Source organism: Perognathus longimembris, chromosome 5 (genome assembly GCF_023159225.1).
Source record: "Perognathus longimembris pacificus isolate PPM17 chromosome 5, ASM2315922v1, whole genome shotgun sequence".
In the NCBI taxonomy this organism is placed as follows: domain Eukaryota; kingdom Metazoa; phylum Chordata; class Mammalia; order Rodentia; family Heteromyidae; genus Perognathus; species Perognathus longimembris.
Genome location: NC_063165.1, coordinates 10452336 through 10470128, shown reverse-complemented (window position 1 = coordinate 10470128; position 17793 = coordinate 10452336). Strand labels below are relative to the sequence as shown.

Genomic DNA, 17793 nt, shown 5'->3' with positions numbered 1-17793 from the left:
AGTCTCCTCAGTAGTCAAGATATACATATAGGCCTGAGACACAGGCACCCAGCTTGTGTATCAGCTTTATAGTTATGGTTTAAAAAAAAAATCCCCAAACTAAACTATTTCTAAATTCTTTGAAATCAAATATTTAACAGTATTAGACATGGCCTTACATAACAAATACACAGTAGCAACTTTCTGATCTTAAGACCTACTTTATGAAAACAATGTGTACATGTAAGAGGTCCATTTCTATCTCGTCTACTCTGCCACAACAATGACTCTCCATGGATAGTTCCCATTAGATATGGTCATCCCGTCTCAAAGGTTTCCAGAGCTGTGGGAAAACACTGGTAATCAGGTCTGGGTGCTGGCACTTTTCCTGCCAAGACAGGAAATATTTTTGCCTTTCTGGGTTCATTCTGCTTGCTTTCACAGCCACTTAAGCCAGACATTCCCTCATAGAAAGCAGCCACTGACAAGGTCGCTGTATATGGTTATGTGAACGTTGTGTTCCAGTAACGTATTTACTAAAGCAGACAAAACCTACACATGGGAAAACAGGCCTCTAATTAACAAGTAACTTAAGTTCCATAGCTAATGTGATGAATTAATTGAAGCAGGTCACTCAGTAAAGCTTTTAGAGTAACGTTTATTCAGTTGAGGATATAAACACAACACTTCTTAATTTAAGGAGATAAGAAAACTTAGGCAATTCCTACACTATGAATATAACTTTCACCTACAGTAAAAATGAAGCCATTCAATCGTTTTGGTCATCATCCCAATCTTTCTTCCCACTTGGAGGCTTGGGACCACCAGCTGGTTTTGCCATGATGATCTGCGTGACAATAGAAAACCACAAAAGTATGCTTAGAAACTCAATCTTTAAAATGAACATTTTTTATTAGCCTGGTTTAAGCTCAAAGATCATCTCAATATAAGCTATTATATACTGCATACAAAACAATAGAGCACAACGTTTGCTAGATTTCTTATTAGAAATTAAACCAAACTTCCAAAGAATGGGAAGGTTCCCTACTTTTTGTGAAAAGCAGCACCAAAACCCACACAGATTAGTGAAAAACATGCACATTGGTAACTCAGTAAGTGGAATGTGAAATATTTGCATGCATTTCTGGTATAAGTCAATGTGGCACCTGATTTTCTACTTAAACATGAAGTTCATCTTGCCAACCATCTTTATCCCAGTTTCCTTGTGGCTTAGGAGGTTTAGGTCCACCTGCCAGTTTTGCCATTATTATCTATATAAAGTAGGTAGGTGGTAAATATAAAGTACTACAGTTTCTAGTTCCTCTGGTAAAACTAAACAGCAGGAAGTGCTGGATTATGAAACTACAGTACCCAATCCCTTATCCCTTAGTAACTTGAAACTCTTAGTTTATCTAACAAGTGTTTACTTGGCATAGTATATAGCACTTCCACCTCCCCAGGCATGGGCTTCAATTCAGGGCCTAAGTATGTCCCTGAGCTTTTCTGCTCAAGGCTAGCAGACTCTCCCACTTAACTGGAGATAAGAGGCTCACAGGGACTTTTCTGCCCAGGCTGGCTTCAAACCATGATTCTCAGATCTCTGCCTCTTGTGTAGCTAGGATTACAGGCATGAGCCACTGGCATGTGGCTAACACATTGTTAATCACAGGAACCTCTCCTAATAAATCTGGTGCATAAACCTCCAGTTCTTTCCTTTCTGACATACTGGTGGTACTTGGGATCCAAACTAAGACTTTGCACGTGCTACGCAAGGTGTCCTAGACTTTATCCCACTGCTTTTTTCTAATACAGAACATCAATTCCATTTCCTGTCCAAGTGCCCCCTTTTCCACAGTTTGTTTTACTATAAAACTTACAGTCAGTGCTTAGAAATGAGTCTACTGATTTCATGTAGAATTTCTTGAAAATTTAATTTGGCAAAATTTTCATTTTGTCTCTATACACTGTGCCCCAAGCAATTAAGCATTTATAAATACTTTAATGGTAATAATTCTATCTAGTTTTGTGAACAGATTGTTTACTAAAAATAAGTTCTGCTTAACACTGTACCAACAGTCTTTACTATAAATGATGCAAAAAGATTGGAATATGGTGATCATAAACATTTGAGTATTTTTCAGTAACAAGAGCATTAATTCATCATAGCAAAGAAAAATTAAATGCTCATGTCCTCCACACCTCCACAAGAGATTTCATTTCCTTAAGGTTTGTACCTACAATATCTAGTTAGTAGATCCTTCCATGTTTTTTCATATTAATATCACATATGATAGCTATCTACGTAATTATTTGTATATAGGGGTTCCAAAACTAATTAAGAGAATTCAACCTAAGTAAAACTTCTTCTACCTGCACTGTGCCAAGTGAAAATTAGCAAATGTTTTTCTTTTTGGAAAGACCTTCATTTTAAACCAGGTGCAATACATGTAATATAATTTAAAAGTATAACAAATTTCTTTTTTAAGTAGAGGGCCATTTTAACATATCTAGATGTTAAATATTCCCTACAACATAATCAGAATTATTACATTCTACTTCTGAGTACACTATTAAGCCATAGATAATTACTATTTTTAAAGTTCAGAATTTAACTTTTCACTCACCTGATCCACTCTAAGTACAGTGACTGCAGCATTAGTGGCCAATTTAATAGCCCAGTATTTTCCCAGGTAAGTATCTAAGATACTAGCTTCCAACATGTCTTTTACAGCAGGAACTTCAGCCTGTCAACACAAAACAATTCCATTCCTTCGTTACAAACAAAATCTTAGCCAGGCATCAGTGGCTGCTCACAAAGTACTAAGGGCTAAGTACTAAAGTGAAATCTGGAAATCCAGATTTGAAGCCAGCCCAAGCAAAAAAGTCCATGAGACTTATTTTCAATTTACCAGCAATAAGCTTGAAATGGAATTGTGCATGGAGAGAGTGCCAGTCTTCAAAGGAACAGCCAAGGGAGAATTCCAGGCTGAGTTCAAGGCCCTATACTGGCACACACATGAACACAAAAAATGTACCCCCGCCCAAGCATAATACAAACCATAAACACCAATTGGGGGGGGGGGGGGACACTTACTGTGGTTTTGAACTCAAGTCTTGTGCTTGCTATGTAGACTTTACCATTTGAATCATCTCCAGCACTTTTTGCTCTGGTTATTTTTGAGATAGGCTCTTGTCTTATGCCTGGGATAACCAAGACTAAGATCTCCCTATTTATGCTCTCTACATTGCTGAGATGACAAATGTACACCACCAGACCCAGCTTTTTATTGGTTGAGATGAAGCCATTACTTTTTGCCCAGGTTGACCACAACCCTCTTGAACTGTGCTAGGAAGGGAAGTATGAAGTACCTGACTGGACTTACTTTAAAAAAAAATTATGTGAAAAAAATAAATGCAAACAAAATATTTAAATGGTTCCTAAAACAAACAAAGAATCATTATAATAGGCTTTCAATCAAAGCAGGAAAACCAAATTTAACATCAGATAAATTAAGAACTGTTAAGTAAATCAATTGTTTCTAAATCAATCTACTTTTTGGTCTCAGGCATTAATTTGAGCCACAGCAACATATACTTCCACACACCTTTTGGTGGTTAATTGGAGAGGCTCATGTACTTTCCTCCCTGGGCTGGCTTCAAACAGTGATTCTCAGATCTTAGCCTCCTGAGTAGCTGGGATGACAGGTGTTACCCACAGGCTCCTGGCCAAATCTACCTCTTGACTTTAAGATATGTTACCTTCTAGTTTTAGATTATGAATTCACAAAATAAAGCAATTTAAGTTCAGTATTTTTTCAAGTACCTCAATATCTATTCCAACATTTTTATTTCCTTCTTGGTGTACTGCATAAAGTTTAGAGATGACTTCATTCGCTTTAACTCCAGAATTTTCTGCCAGTGCCCGTGGAATAACTTCAAATGCTTCAGCAAACTTCTTAATAGCATATTGTTCAAGTCCAGGACATGTCTAAAACAAAGTGGAATTACTGTATTTTATTCAAGAAATGTTTCAAAATAAAGGTAATTTATTCAGAAAAAGCTATACCTCTCCATATGATGTTATTTGTTTGGCCAATTCAATTTCTGTTGCTCCCCCTCCAGGTACAAGACGTTTATCCTATTAAGTTGTTAAAGAGAAACAATAATAAAAGTTCATTAAGAGACAGTGTGCAAGTCTATTCAGATTCCTATATACAGACTGGAGTTTTTATTTTAATCAGGTGTTATTACTCAAACTCTCATTATAAACTTGGGTGTCTGGTGTGAAAAAAAACATTAACGGATAAAGAACAGTGCAGTGCTTTAGGAGTAACTAGGTGATATAATTAAAACAATAAAGTTTCCTTCGAAACGGATGGGGAACAACTGGCTTGAGTATGCAACATCACCTGATATACAAAGGGACAGATATGCTGCTCATATGCTTTTTGTAATCTACCTGTATTGATAATTTTGGATACCTGTCAATTGTTATAAACACACAAAAGGACCCTTAGCAGGAAACAGTTCCCCACTCCTGCTTTAAAACAGAAAAAGCCTTTCTTGGAAGTGGCACTGTGGCTCAAGAGTGCTAGCCTTGAGCAAATAGAAGCCAGGGACAGTGCTCAGGCCCTGAGTCCACGCCCCAGGACTGGCAACAAAAACAGCAAAAGCCTATCTTTGCTATTTATTCCTTTGTACAATCATTTCAGGAAGCTATCTGATTCACTAGCAACTTACATGTAAACATTAGATGAAAAAGTTGGTCTGCTTTATAATGCTACTCATTTTGAATTCCCATTTAGGAAGCTGCCAACAAACAGTGTAAGACAATACAAGTTTACTAAAAAGATAGTTGCTAATACAGACCCTTGTGAGAACTTTGAAAGTATTTACACCATCATCTACTGCCCTTTCAATATCATCCATCAAGTTGTCGGTAGAACCTCGAAGAACTAAGGTAGAAATAGCACCATCTTCTTTTTCTGTGAGTAAATATATTTGCAGATTAAATAAAGAAAACAGACATTTCCCAAGTATAACAAGAACATTTTACCAATAATACATACCATGTTTAAAAACCACCACCTGTGTATCTCCAACTTCTGAAAGGTAAACACTGTCACAATGTCCCATTTCTTCAAGGACAGGAGGGGTCTGTAAGAAAGTGACTATTGTAATAAAAATTCATAGAGGCTCAGCTGTCTTACAATGTTTTCCAATACGCACCAATCTAGGAAGAGCTGTTGCACCAACAGTTTTACACAGTCTTCGGAGATCCCACTTTGAGTTAAGCCTTAAAAAAAAATAAAAAAACCCTAACACCTCAATATTAGTTTTAATTGTACCATATAGCACCATAAAGAGATTAACAGAAAACAACACAGCATTCAACATTCCCTCAACTCTGAACTCTAGTTTAAAATATACCTGAATTGCACTGAATTCTGAGGCTATGAAGACATTTTCTGGGTGTGTGAATGAATCCATCTAGCCAGCGCTGCCACATCTTAAGTCTGTTATGGCATTATTCTACAAAAGTAAAAGTCTAGTTCTACAGTGCTAGGGAACTGGTGTATTTACAGAACATCTTTGCTTTACTTTGTGTAATTGTATGTTCTGAGAGTACTGATTTACTGGGCACATTCGATCTGAAACTAGAAAAGGTAACAGATGGGAGTGAGGTAGACACAGATTGTATTTCCCTATCACTCTAGGCTAAGTCCTTTTGCTGTCTGATCTATATACACAACCCTTCTACTGTTGTTCTGTCAGTTTGATGAATTTATTTAGTGCTTCAATACTTCAAAATCACTTACAATATCAGTACAATGAATCACTTACCTCACCAGCATGATATTGTATTTGTTTGCATAATGAAGAGCCATGTCGGCCACTTTGCCACCTGTTACTATGACATTTGCACCAGTATCGGCAATAGCTTTGACTTGTGCATCCATGAGATTTTCTTCCCCTTTACTAAAATTCATCAATTCTTCAGCAGTCTTTATCAATACCGTTCCCTGGTAAAAACAAGTAAGCACTTTCTTTAGAACTAGTTTGATATTTGAAGTTGTAATTGTATTGATGAAATCAAGGATCTGGGAAAACATGAAAGTATGCATCTATTACGAAGTAGAATATAAAACTGGCATCAATTACACTCTTTGCTGCTACAGCATCTCATCCTCTTAACAGAAAATTTGAACTCTGACAGAAACTAGGAAAAGTCAGAAAACTTATTTTAGGCATTTTAGGCAAAGATCTATGTAGTTTGTTTTTTACAAAAACCAGGCAGCAAGGCTGGGAATGTGGCTTAGCAGTAGAGTGCTTGCCTAGCATGCACGAAGCTCTGGGTTCGATTCCTCACCACCACATAAACAGAAAAAAGCCAGAAAGTAGCACTGTGGCTCAAGTGGTAGAGTGTGCTAGCCTTGAGCAAAAAGAAGCCAAGGACAGGGACAGTGCTCATGCCCAAGTCCATGTCCCCTAGGACTGGCAAAAAACAAGAAACCAAAAAAACAGGTAGCATCATCAAAACAGCTACATTGCAGTTCTCTAAAGTACAAGGCTCCTCGAGCCCTAGTCTGGTACACATGTACACATATGTGTATGTACACACCCGCACCCCTAGCAATTTGGACTTCAGGAATTATGCTAACCAGGGGTGGGAGGTATAACTCTATTGGCAGAGCACCAGCCAATGAGAAAAGCATCAGATACTACCGAGTTTGAGTTCAAGTCTATACAGACTTGAAGAACACACAATGTATATTTTCTCTCAGTTGCTCTGAGTTCAAGCCCCAGGACTGGCACCAGAAATAAGATTTAAAAATACATAGGATAGTACAGCTTTTGGTAATTATGAAGTAATTACTGATTTAAGAGCAAATGATATATAGAAATGGAACATAAACCTGAAAAAGCCAACTCTAAGGCTTACCTCTAAGGTTTAAAGTCTACATACCTTAGTTTCTGTTATCATACCATCAAAAGGACAAGAGTACACTGCTATTTTCGCATCTTTGACAGATGTTACATCACCTTCGGTTTCCTTCTTAAAAACCATGCCATGCAATACTGAAGAGGAGTAGATACCAGAGCCCTACAGAAGTAACACAAAAATCATTAGGGATAAGTTGGTACTTCTTTATATTAAAAAAAAAAATTTCCAAAATAAATACACCAAGGCCTGGGTATGTAAGGTAGGATGATGAGCACACAGTAAACCATCCTGTTCAAGGCAAGAATCATAGTGGAAACGAACCACTGAGAAACACAGCCATTTGTTCATTCAATAATCAAGTATTTGGGGCAATTACAAAAGCAAATATTTTGCTCTTACAAGTATGAAATTTAGAGGGGAAAGGTGAGCAATAAATGTACACAGAAGTATATACAACACGCATACAGCTATGTATATATACACCATGTTTTTATATATACATACTTATGCGAAACAGATTCAACTATACCACCTCAATTAATTTTACTCTGCAAACACTTTAGTATTTGTTATTACAGACCAAGAAGTCAACTTCCATCCCATATACAAAAAATGCGAAAGTACTTAGGTCATAAGGCAAAATTTAGGTTTTGACCAACATTTCCTTTTCACAAAATACAGTGCAGGGCTGGGAATATGGCTTAGTGGTAGTGTGGTTTCCTACTGTGCATGAAGCCCTGGGCTCGATTCCTCAGTACCACATACACAGAAAAAAAAACAACAAAAAACAAAAGCCAGAAGTGGGACTGTGGCTCAAGTGGTAAGTGCTAGCCTTGAGCAAAGAAGCTCAGAGACAGGGCCCAAGCCCTGAGTACAAGGCCCACGACTGGTTTAAAAAAAAAAAGTTAAACACACACACACACACACACACACACACACACACACACACACCCTCCCAACCCCCCAATGGATCTTGGACCGGGATGGATTCAACTTTCAGGACCACCAAAAGAAACCTACTTACCAGAATTTTACACACTCTGATGTTATCAACATTGAAATTGCCGGAATCAGGAAAAATAGATACTGTTGAGGAAGTGAAACATATCAATATATATTTTGAAACAAACTAAAGGCATTTTAATTTCAGATCCTTTCATTTAGTGATATTTACTTACCACATGCCTGAGCAATAAGCTTGGCCAAAAATGCTTCATTGCCATACTGCTTACTCATTATGGAGGTACGAAGTAGAGATGACACTTCATCAACATCCCGAAGGTTTTTTGCAGAACAACATACTAAATCGGGAAGAATTTCATGGGCTTTTCTGCAGGCTATTTCATAACCTTCTATGACCTAAAATATCAAGAGCCAAATATTTTTCTTTAAATGAGTAAGAATAGCTTACTTCAGTAACCCAGTGAATGTGGACATTTATTTATTTTCACTTTAAGAATAGTGAAAGTACAATTGCAGAGCACAACACTAGGCAGAGCCTAGTGGTTATGAGTATAGAATTCTGACAAGTTAAATTTGAATCCTGACACCACCACTTATTAGCTGTAAGATCTTGGGCAAGATTTCTCTAACTGTTCTTTCTTACTTGAAATAACAGACCTCACTAACAGGATTTCTCAAGATAATACCACACATGAAGTACACATACTACAATGCATGGGCACAGAGTAAGTTGTCTAATACAATGATTCTAAGTTTTAAAAGCAGCAGTGTATATGCAGACAACTAAGAAAAATTATAAAGTTACCACTTACTTCTGAAACTGACAAGCCAATCCTCAGAAGTTCTTCAGCTAATTCCAGAAGAGCTCCAGCAAATACCAGAACAAAGTTTGTACCATCTCCAACCTCTTGCTCTTGCATATGAGAAGCCATTACAATCATTTTTGCAGCAGGATGCTGAACCTGTCATAAAAGGAAAAAAACCTGCTACTCACAAAGTAACATAAAGTCCTTCATATTCACTTCTTCCAGGCACACCTTTACTGACTGTCATCATTATACATAGTACCCTAATAAGGTTCAGCCCATCATTGTAGGATCCCTAATTTTTATTTTTTTTTGGCAGTCCTGGGCCTTGGACTTAGGGCCTGAGCACTGTTCCTGGCTTCTTTTTGCTCAAGGCTAGCACTCTACCACTTGAGCCACTTCTGACCATTTTCTGACCATTTTCTATATATGTGGTGCTGGGGAATCGAACCCAGGGCTTCATGTATATGAGACAAGCAATCTTGCCACTAGGCCATATTCCCAGCCCAGGATCCCTAAATTTAAAAATTTAATCCAAACCACTAAACCCACACATTTAAAACAGACATTACTTAACTAAGAGTCTCAGTATCAACTTTGCTAGTTTTTTACTCATTATATAGTTCAGGCTATCTTCCTGACTCTACATCCTAAGTGCTAGGTTTACAGGTGTATGCCACCCTACCCAGCTACAATGTAAAATTGTAGTGTTCCTAAGGATTAAGCTACAGGAAAATTTCCTGAGGCTGAACACATCCTTCTATTACAAGAAAACTAGGGAAGAAATGGTTATGTATTCTTAGGTACCAGACCTCTTAACCTACCTGGCACCATCCATTTTATAAACTCTAACATCAAAACTAAAGCTGAGGTTTGGAAATACAGCCTAGTGGCAAGAGTGCTTGCCTCGCATACATGAAGCCCTGGTTCGATTCCTCAGCATCAACATATATAGAAATGGCCAGAAGTGGTCCTGTGGCTCAAGTGGTAGAGTGCTAACCTTGAGCAAAAAGAAGACAGGCAAGTGCTCAGGCCCCAAAGTCCAAGCCCCAGGACTGGCCAAAAACAAAACAAACAAACAAAAACAAAAAAACCTGAAGCTGAACAAAGCAAAATTCTACCAAAGTAAACAAAACCCACCTTTTCTTTGTGGGGGAAGAAGGGAATTGAACTCAGGGCCTGGTACTGTCCTTCCGCTTCTTTGTTCAAGGATAGAGCTCTACCATTTGAGCCACATCTCCACTTTGGCTTTTTTTTTTTTGGTAGTTTACTGGAGACAGAGTCTCTTGGCCTTTCATACACAAGCTAGCTTTGAACTGCAATCCTCAGAGCTGGGCCTCCTGAGTAGCTAGGATTACAGGTGTGAGTAATCTGTGCCAGACAAAACCCGCAATTTTTAAATTAACTATTTCTGCATTATAGAATAATCAGTGTCACTATACAAAATGAGACAAACAGCTATTTAAAGCCAAACACTTATGGCTCACACCTATAATCCTAGCTACTCCTAGCTGCTTAAAAGGCTGAGATCTGACGATTCAAAACCAACCTGTACAAGAAAGTCTGTGAGACTCTTATTTCCAATCAATCATCAAATAGATGAAAGTGGTACTGACGTGATAGAGTACTAGCTTACCACTAAAGAGACAGTACTCATGGCCTGAGTTCAAGCTCCAGGACTGGCACAAAACAAAATAAATCAGCTTGATGTTATTAGCAAAGATAGTTTATTACAATCAACTCTTCCATAAAGAACCTAAAAGAGATTTGAGTAGCTAAAACATTAAACCTAAAGTCACTTTGCAAATGTACATAAATTTTCAGGATGGGGGAAAAAGTCCTTTGCTAGTTAACTTGAACTGTTTTCTATTTAAATTCTCAACTAGAACATTTCTTAGCTTTGAAAAGAAATAACTTACTTCTAGCTCTCGTAAAATAGTTGCTGCATCATTTGTCACAAACAACTTCTCCAAGTGATTTATAACCATTTTGTTCATTCCTTAGAAAAGGAGAAAAAGATCCATTATTCAAATTGTTCCCCAAATACCCAAGAAAACCTAATAAAAGCATACATCTATATTTATTTCTTACAATAGTATTATTAATACTTAACCTATAATTACTTATTTTTCAGGTCTTTTTCACAGCCCATGCATGGGCTTCTCTTGTCCACATATCCACCTTACTTCTTTCCATTCTAATCTCCTATGTCTACTAGGGACATATAATGCCAGATCCTTTAACAGTTCTTCTGGTTTCTATGCTGTTTGCAACTATTCAGTAATAATAGAAATATTTAAAATACAGTACTTATACACATACAAAACCCAAAATAATCTACTAAAAATTTTATTCTACAAATCTGTACTTTCTTAAAATCAACTGGTGGTTGAGTAGTTTATGAAAAGTGTCTCTTTTCGATGTCTTTGTTTTTTTTTAAAAAACAAACTGTTTAGTCTTTGTCACAATGGATATTAAATACATCAATAGTAGTTTTTTTGTCTTCTCAATAGGCTAAAAAATATTTTGACTATTTCTCTAAGAGATGAGTGGCTGATTTAAAAAGCAGAACATACTGGTATACCACGAATCAACTTTTAAAAATCATATTGGAAATACCCTCAAAATCAGTACAGGAAAAAAGAAAGAGCCAATATACAAATTTTACTCCAGGTTTTAAAATAATGAATTGGCCAATTACCATTGGGTCCATAGGCTGTACGAGTAGTTTGGGAAAGCTCCTTGCAAGCTTGAATATTTCTATACACAGCCTCTTCTAATCCCGAAAAATGCTGCAAAACAGGGCAAGGAAACAAGAATTTTTATTCGTCTCGACCTAAAAGGAAAAGATGGGCGGGGTGGGGCGGGACGCCATCCGTAGAGTGCCCAGCCTGGCACAGATGCAAACCCTGGGGTTCGACCTCTAAATTCAGCGCAGAGGGGAGGAAGGTTGGAAAACTCGGATGAAAAGACACAAACAAGGCCCAGCGGGATTACACTGCAGATCCAGCTGGCGAAGGGGAGCTGGGACCAAACCTCACACAGATCGTCCTGATTACAGCGAGCTAACCCGGGAGCACCCTTTTCTCGCTGGGAAGGAAAGCAACCGAGAACTGGATCATGTCTCGGATCGCAGGCTCCGTGTCCCTTCCCGCCGGCCCCACAATTCCCAAAGCGGCTTCCTCTCTCCGCCCTCGCCACTCCGGGTCCCCCCCATGAAGACAATTGCGGTTTGGCCCAGCCAGAAATACGACTGTCGCAGGCCGGCCCCTGCCAGGTCACCCCGGCCCCCTCAGGGCTCCCCGGGACCAGGGAAGAACAGAAACACGCGCGGTTTCTCCACAGTCGGCCCGCCGGGGCCACCCCTCCCTTTCTAGAATCTTCCCGGTCCCTGACTGTTTGAGCCAGGGCCGCACGACCAATTCGTAGGCCATTCGGCCCTCCGGCTGCCGCCAACCCCATGCCGGCTCTCGCACCCCGTCCTCTTGCCCCGTCCCTTACTTTTGCTCCCTCCTTGAGCATCTGGGCAAAGCCCGGGGCCTTGGGGACGTGAAGCGCCATGGTTAGACAGCGGGGAGTAGCGCACGCGCTCGCAAAGAAGACCCGCCGGAAGCGAGGGGCGCGCACAGCCTTCTGGGAACGTCGTCGCCGCACGCCCTTCCTTCCCCCTCCCCCCGCAAGCCGCCGCCCATCAGGTCCGAAGTATCGCGAGAACCGGCGAGACGGATCTCCGAACAGATCGAACACGCGGGCTGAGCGCCGAACGCGCGCGCGGGAATCCCTCTTGTTTGTGGAGGTTTCCCGACTGGGTTACGAGGCCGTTTTCCTGGTGCCTTTTCTGAACCTGGAAACACTCTCTACACTTATTTTCTATTTAACTTTCCAGACGCTGCTGCCAGCACCAGGGCAGGTACGCCTTTCCTTTCCAAGGCGGTACATCCACCATCACCCCCCCCCCCCACAGACCGCCTTTGGGGCCCAGCTTTTGGCAAATGGGGGGCGTGAAGGTGATCCTTAAAGTCATTAGCGGCAACTGCTACATAATGCCCGCTATCTGGGTCAGGTACTGTGTGGGTTGGCTGTGCAGAATCTCTTGGTCAACTGACAAGTGAATAAATACTATTTACCTTTACTTTGTGAAAGGGAACCTGAATGCACAAACGGTAAATAGCACACCCAAGAGCACCGAGACTGTAAAGGCCAAAGTCGGTCGAGTTTCTACCCAGATCAGACCGATTGCGGAGTGCATCTGTATTCCTCTCTTACACTTCCTGGGATAAATGTCCCTTAACTCCCCGAGAATCTTATTCAAACCTGACTGCTGTGTATGTGTATGAACACATAACCTACTTCTTAAAAGAATAGTTTTCACGGTGAAAGTAATCTACACGTCTTGTACAAAAAAAAAACAAAGAAAATGTTTTGGGTAGGTTCTTTACATTGAGATAGATTTAGTGTGCCTTAAGAAATAATCACCAGCCAGGCGCCGGTGGATCACACCTGTAATCCTAGTTACTCCAGAGGCTGAGGTTCAAAGCAAACCCCAGCAGGAAAATCAGCGAGCGTATTATCTCCTTTTAACCGCTTAGAAGCTGAATGTGACGCTGTGGCTCCAGGTACAGCATTAGCCCTGAGATGAAAAAGCTCAGTGACAGTGCCAAAGTCTCTAGTTTGAGGGAAGATAGGAAAGAAGGGAAACGGAAAGAGGAAAAGAAAAATCACAATCACAAGCATAAGTCTGTGAAGTGGTGATACACACCTGTAACCCCAGCTACATAAAAGAAGGTTATCTTGAGGGTCATCATTTGAGATCAAGCTTGCAAAAAGTTAACAAGCTACATGTGTTAAAGCAAAAAAGCTTGGAGGTTTGACTCAAATGGTATAGATGCAGGTTTTGAGTTCAAACCTCATAGCAAATTTTTAATAAAATAATTATGTGTCAAGTAAATCACCAGATACACTTTTTTTCCAATAAGCATTTGAAGTAATTATCATAACTTTTTTTTTTTTTTGCACATCAAATCAAATGGTTTGTGAACCAGGCTAGGGAAAAGTCTTGTAGGAGATCAGTGGTTCTTTGGTATAATGCAGATAAGTAGGTTTAAGCAGTGGGGCAGATAGGCTGATAAGAAAGGAGGGAAGTCCCTAGCTAATTGACTCTGTCAGTTGTCTTATTTTTATTTTGTGGGCTTTTTAGTCCCTCCCCCTCCCCCCAGCTGAGGACTGCCAGGCAAGTGCTCTTTCACTGAGCTAAATCCCCAACCCTGAGATGCCATTCTACGCCCCCACCCCCACCCCAGATGGCCCATACCCTGGGAAAATGACTAAAATAGCTGGAATCTACTTCCCATATCAAAGTTAAACCAGGATAGGCAGAGAATCTAATGCAGGTATATGCCTTCATTAACCAGGCAGACTACACAGTGGCAACCAGGACAGCCCTCAAGTTCATGAGACCTAATATCTCCATTCAATTAGATAAGACCCCCAGTCCCTGCAGCTCTCTATCTACACTACCCACCTCAATCCTGGAGGTATAATTCCAATTTCCTAATAAATTACTCTTATCTTCCTATTCTTCTGGCTCTTTGGCTGCACGTGGGGCAATGTCTTAACTTTAGGCACTGTCCCCAAGAGCCCAAAGAATCTGCCAACCACTTGTAACAGTTCTCATTATATGGTCTAGGGACCACAGATTTTCCCAGGAGCCATCTGGATAATAGTGTTTTCATCGTAACACAAAAAACTTTTTTTTTTTTTGCCTGTCCTAGGGCTTGGACTCAGGGCCTGAGCACTGTCCCTGGCTTCCTTTTGCTCAAGGCTAGCACTCTGCCACTTGAGCCACAGGGCCACTTCTGGCCGTTTTCTGTATACGTGGTGCAGGGGAATTGAACCCAGGGCTTCATGTATAGGAGGCAAGCACTCTTGCCACTAGGCCATATTCCCAGCCCCAAGAAGCTTCTTTCATTTAATTTTTTTCCACTTTCTTTTTCTTTTGTCAGGCCCTGATGGCTCACATCTGATGGCTCAAATCCTGGCTATTCAGGAGGCTGAGATCTGAGGATTGTGGTTGGAAGCCATCAGGAAAGTCTGTGAGATTTTTAGCTCCAATTAACTACCAAATAATGATGGCAGTAAAGCTATGGCTCAAATGGTAGAGCACAAAAAGTTCAGGAAGTTCAAGCCACAGAACCAGGTAACATAAATACATAAATGTGTGTATGCTACATACATACACATGTGGAGCTTGAACTCAGGGCCTGGATGCTGTCCCTGAGCCTCTTTGGGCTCAAGGCTAGCACTCTACCAGTTGAATCACAGCTCCACTTCTGATTTTTTGAGTGGTTAATTGAAGATAAAAGTCTCATGGGGACTTTTCTGCCTGGGTAGGCTTCAAACCATGATCCTCAGATCTCAGCCTCCTGAGTAGGTAGAAATACAGGTGTGAGCCACTAGCCTCCAGCTTGTATGTTACTTTTTTATAGCATACAATAGTTGTACAAAGGGGGATTTCACTATGACATTTCCACATATGTATACAATATGTCCTGATCAGCCTCATCCCTTCTATGACTCCCGTACTCTTCTACTTAATAATTTCAGAAGATTTAATTGTTCTAATTTCATACATATAAACAGATTGCTTTGAATTTGAATGTATTCCTCTTCATTCATCTTCCTTTTATACCTCTCCTCTCCCACTGGTTCCCACCTCAAGGAAGCCTGTTTTTTTTTTCTTTTCTGCCATTCATTTTTTTTGTTAGTGTGTATTAATTGCACAAAGGGGATTTATTGTATTTTTTTCCAAGACTGAGACTTGAATTCAGTGTCTGACCCTTTCACACAAAGGCTGGTGCTCAACTACATGAGCTATACCTCTAGCCCTCTCTCTCATTTTTTTAGAAGGTGATTTTGGTCTTTTCTTCTTTTCTGGTTGTGCTAGAGTTGAACTCAGGACCTCATACTTGGTAGGTAGGTACTCTTACCACTTGAGCCAACTCCTAGCCCTCCTCCAGATCTCTTAATGGAGACTTCCGGAGGCCTGTATGGTATGTGATATTACAATTATTAGAATGTGATCACCTTTATAATAGTAATAAAAATAATTAAAATGTGGAAAGCTTACAAAGCATGCTGTATTCTTCTAAGCTGCAATGAAAAGATTTGTGCCTGGATCATGCCTGTACGCCTAGCTACTCAGGAAGCAAAGATGTAAGGCTTGTGACTCAACAACTAGGCAGGGAAAGTCCATGAGACTCTTATCTCCAATTAACTACCAAAAAGCCAGAAGTATCACTGAGGTTCAAAGTGGTAGACCACGTACCTAGGCACTGAATTCAAGCCTCCAAAACAAAAAATGTGAATGTGTGAATGTTACCCTTCTCATTTAAAAAGATAGCTATTTTATAAATAAAAGTATGTTAGCTATATGTGATGTTTACTTTTACTTTTTTTTTTGCCAGTCCTGGGGCTTGAACTCAGGGCCTGAGCTTTTTTTTGCTCTATGTTAGTACTCTACCACTTGTGCCACAGCACCAGTTCCCACTTTTTCTGTTTATTTGGTACTGAGGAATTGATCCCAGGGCTTCATGCACGCTAGCCAAACACTCCACCACTAAGCCACATTCCCAGCCCTTTTTTTTTTTTTTTTGGTCAGTCCTGGAGCTGGGACTCAGGGCCTGAGCTCTGTCCCTGGCTTCTTTTTGCTCAAGGCTAGCACTCTGCCACTTGAATCATGGTGCCCCTTCTGGCCGTTTTCTATATATGTGGTGCTGAATAATTGAATCCAGGGTTTCATGTAAATGAGGCAAGCACTCTTGCCACTAGGCCATATTCCCAGCCCTTTTTATAATATTTTTAAAGTTAATGTTTACAGCAGAGACAAACCTATAATTCTATGTAGATTGAATCCAGCCTGGGCAGGAAAATCCATGAAACTCTTCTCCAGTGCACTTCCAAAGTCAGAAGTGAATGGTAGCACAAGTGGTAGAGTGCTAGCCTTGAGCAAAAAAGCTTAAGGACAATGCCCTAGCCCTGACTTCAAGCCCCAGGACCTGTACTCATATGTGCGTGCGCATGCGCACGCGCACACACACACACACACACACACACACACACACACTTCAGATTTATGTTATGACAACTATTGATAGAATCCATATTAAAAAATCTTTGAGAAACTCAATATTTATAAGAGTATATAGACATTCTGATACTGCAAAGTTAGACAACCACCCTGTAGATGCATCCTGGACAATAACACTTTATAAGATTTTCTCACAAATTAGTAAAAAAAAAAAAGTAAAAATCTAACTCAAAAAGGAATATTACTTATAAAAGCAACTGACAAGAAACTGAAAGCCTAAAACTGACACTTGAAGAAATCTGATTAATTAAAAACGATCATGAAGAAACTGGGTATAACTAGATTATAACTAGATACTGGAAAATTAGGGTTAAAGACAAGACAATTTAAATTAATTTTCCCTGATAGTAATAAAAATTGATCTTACATTAATTTCAATTAATAAGCCATGAAGAGAATTAATATCAGTTTAAATCTTTTATGTGGTAATTTATCAAGGTACTAAATTGCTTTAATTAGTAAGAATAATAAGTTTTAGATGAAAATTCATAAATTTTGTGTAATTTGTGTTAAAATGTATTCCCAATACCAGAGTCAAAATGTCAAGGAGAAAATTTCTACTATGTTCAAATAGAAAGTGTCTCATCCTAAAAAGAAGCCTCCCACAAATTTAAAAATATATATTTTTTTGACAGTACCAGAGTTTGAGCTCAGGGCACTGTGTTTTCTCAGCTTCCTTGTTTCACTTGCTAGTACAGCTGGCACTGTTACCACTTAAGCCACACCTCCAGCCCACAATGATCTTCCACCGCCTGAAGGTTATACAGTTTCCCTCTTAGGGCCACCAGCTGGTGACCAAACTATTTGTATATGGGACTTTGGAGTGTATTTAAGACCCAATCTATAAAAGTGGAGTTGTAGGAGCATCTGTCTCCCTGGGTATGTTGATAGTGGTGGTGTGGTAGCCTTAAAAGTCTAGTTAAGGCAACTACTAAACGTAAAAAGGTCTAAAA

At 39.7% G+C, this 17793-nt stretch overlaps 2 protein-coding genes across 3 annotated transcripts in view; one reads left to right on the top strand and one right to left on the bottom strand.

Moving 5' to 3' along the window:
- Positions 1-617: 617 nt before the first annotated feature.
- Positions 618-12330, bottom strand: Cct8 (chaperonin containing TCP1 subunit 8). Its single transcript, XM_048346350.1, has 15 exons — positions 12196-12330; positions 11396-11486; positions 10614-10693; positions 8701-8850; positions 8104-8284; positions 7950-8011; positions 6947-7084; positions 5824-6002; positions 5209-5275; positions 5049-5136; positions 4849-4964; positions 4046-4117; positions 3803-3967; positions 2604-2723; positions 618-826 (listed from the first exon to the last, which is right to left on the bottom strand). The coding sequence occupies exons 1-15, from the start codon at positions 12253-12255 to the stop codon at positions 749-751; spliced, it is 1647 nt and encodes a 548-aa protein (XP_048202307.1). The 5' UTR covers positions 12256-12330; the 3' UTR covers positions 618-748.
- Positions 12331-12530: 200 nt separating this feature from the next.
- Map3k7cl (MAP3K7 C-terminal like) overlaps positions 12531-17793 on the top strand; it is an 89528-nt gene continuing 84265 nt past the window's right edge. Inside the window, exon 1 of one of the 2 annotated variants that reach the window (XM_048345935.1) lies at positions 12531-12604. The gene's annotated coding sequence lies outside the window, so the exon portion shown is untranslated. The remainder of the gene's footprint in view (positions 12605-17793) is intronic. The other variant, XM_048345937.1, reaches the window with a different exon arrangement.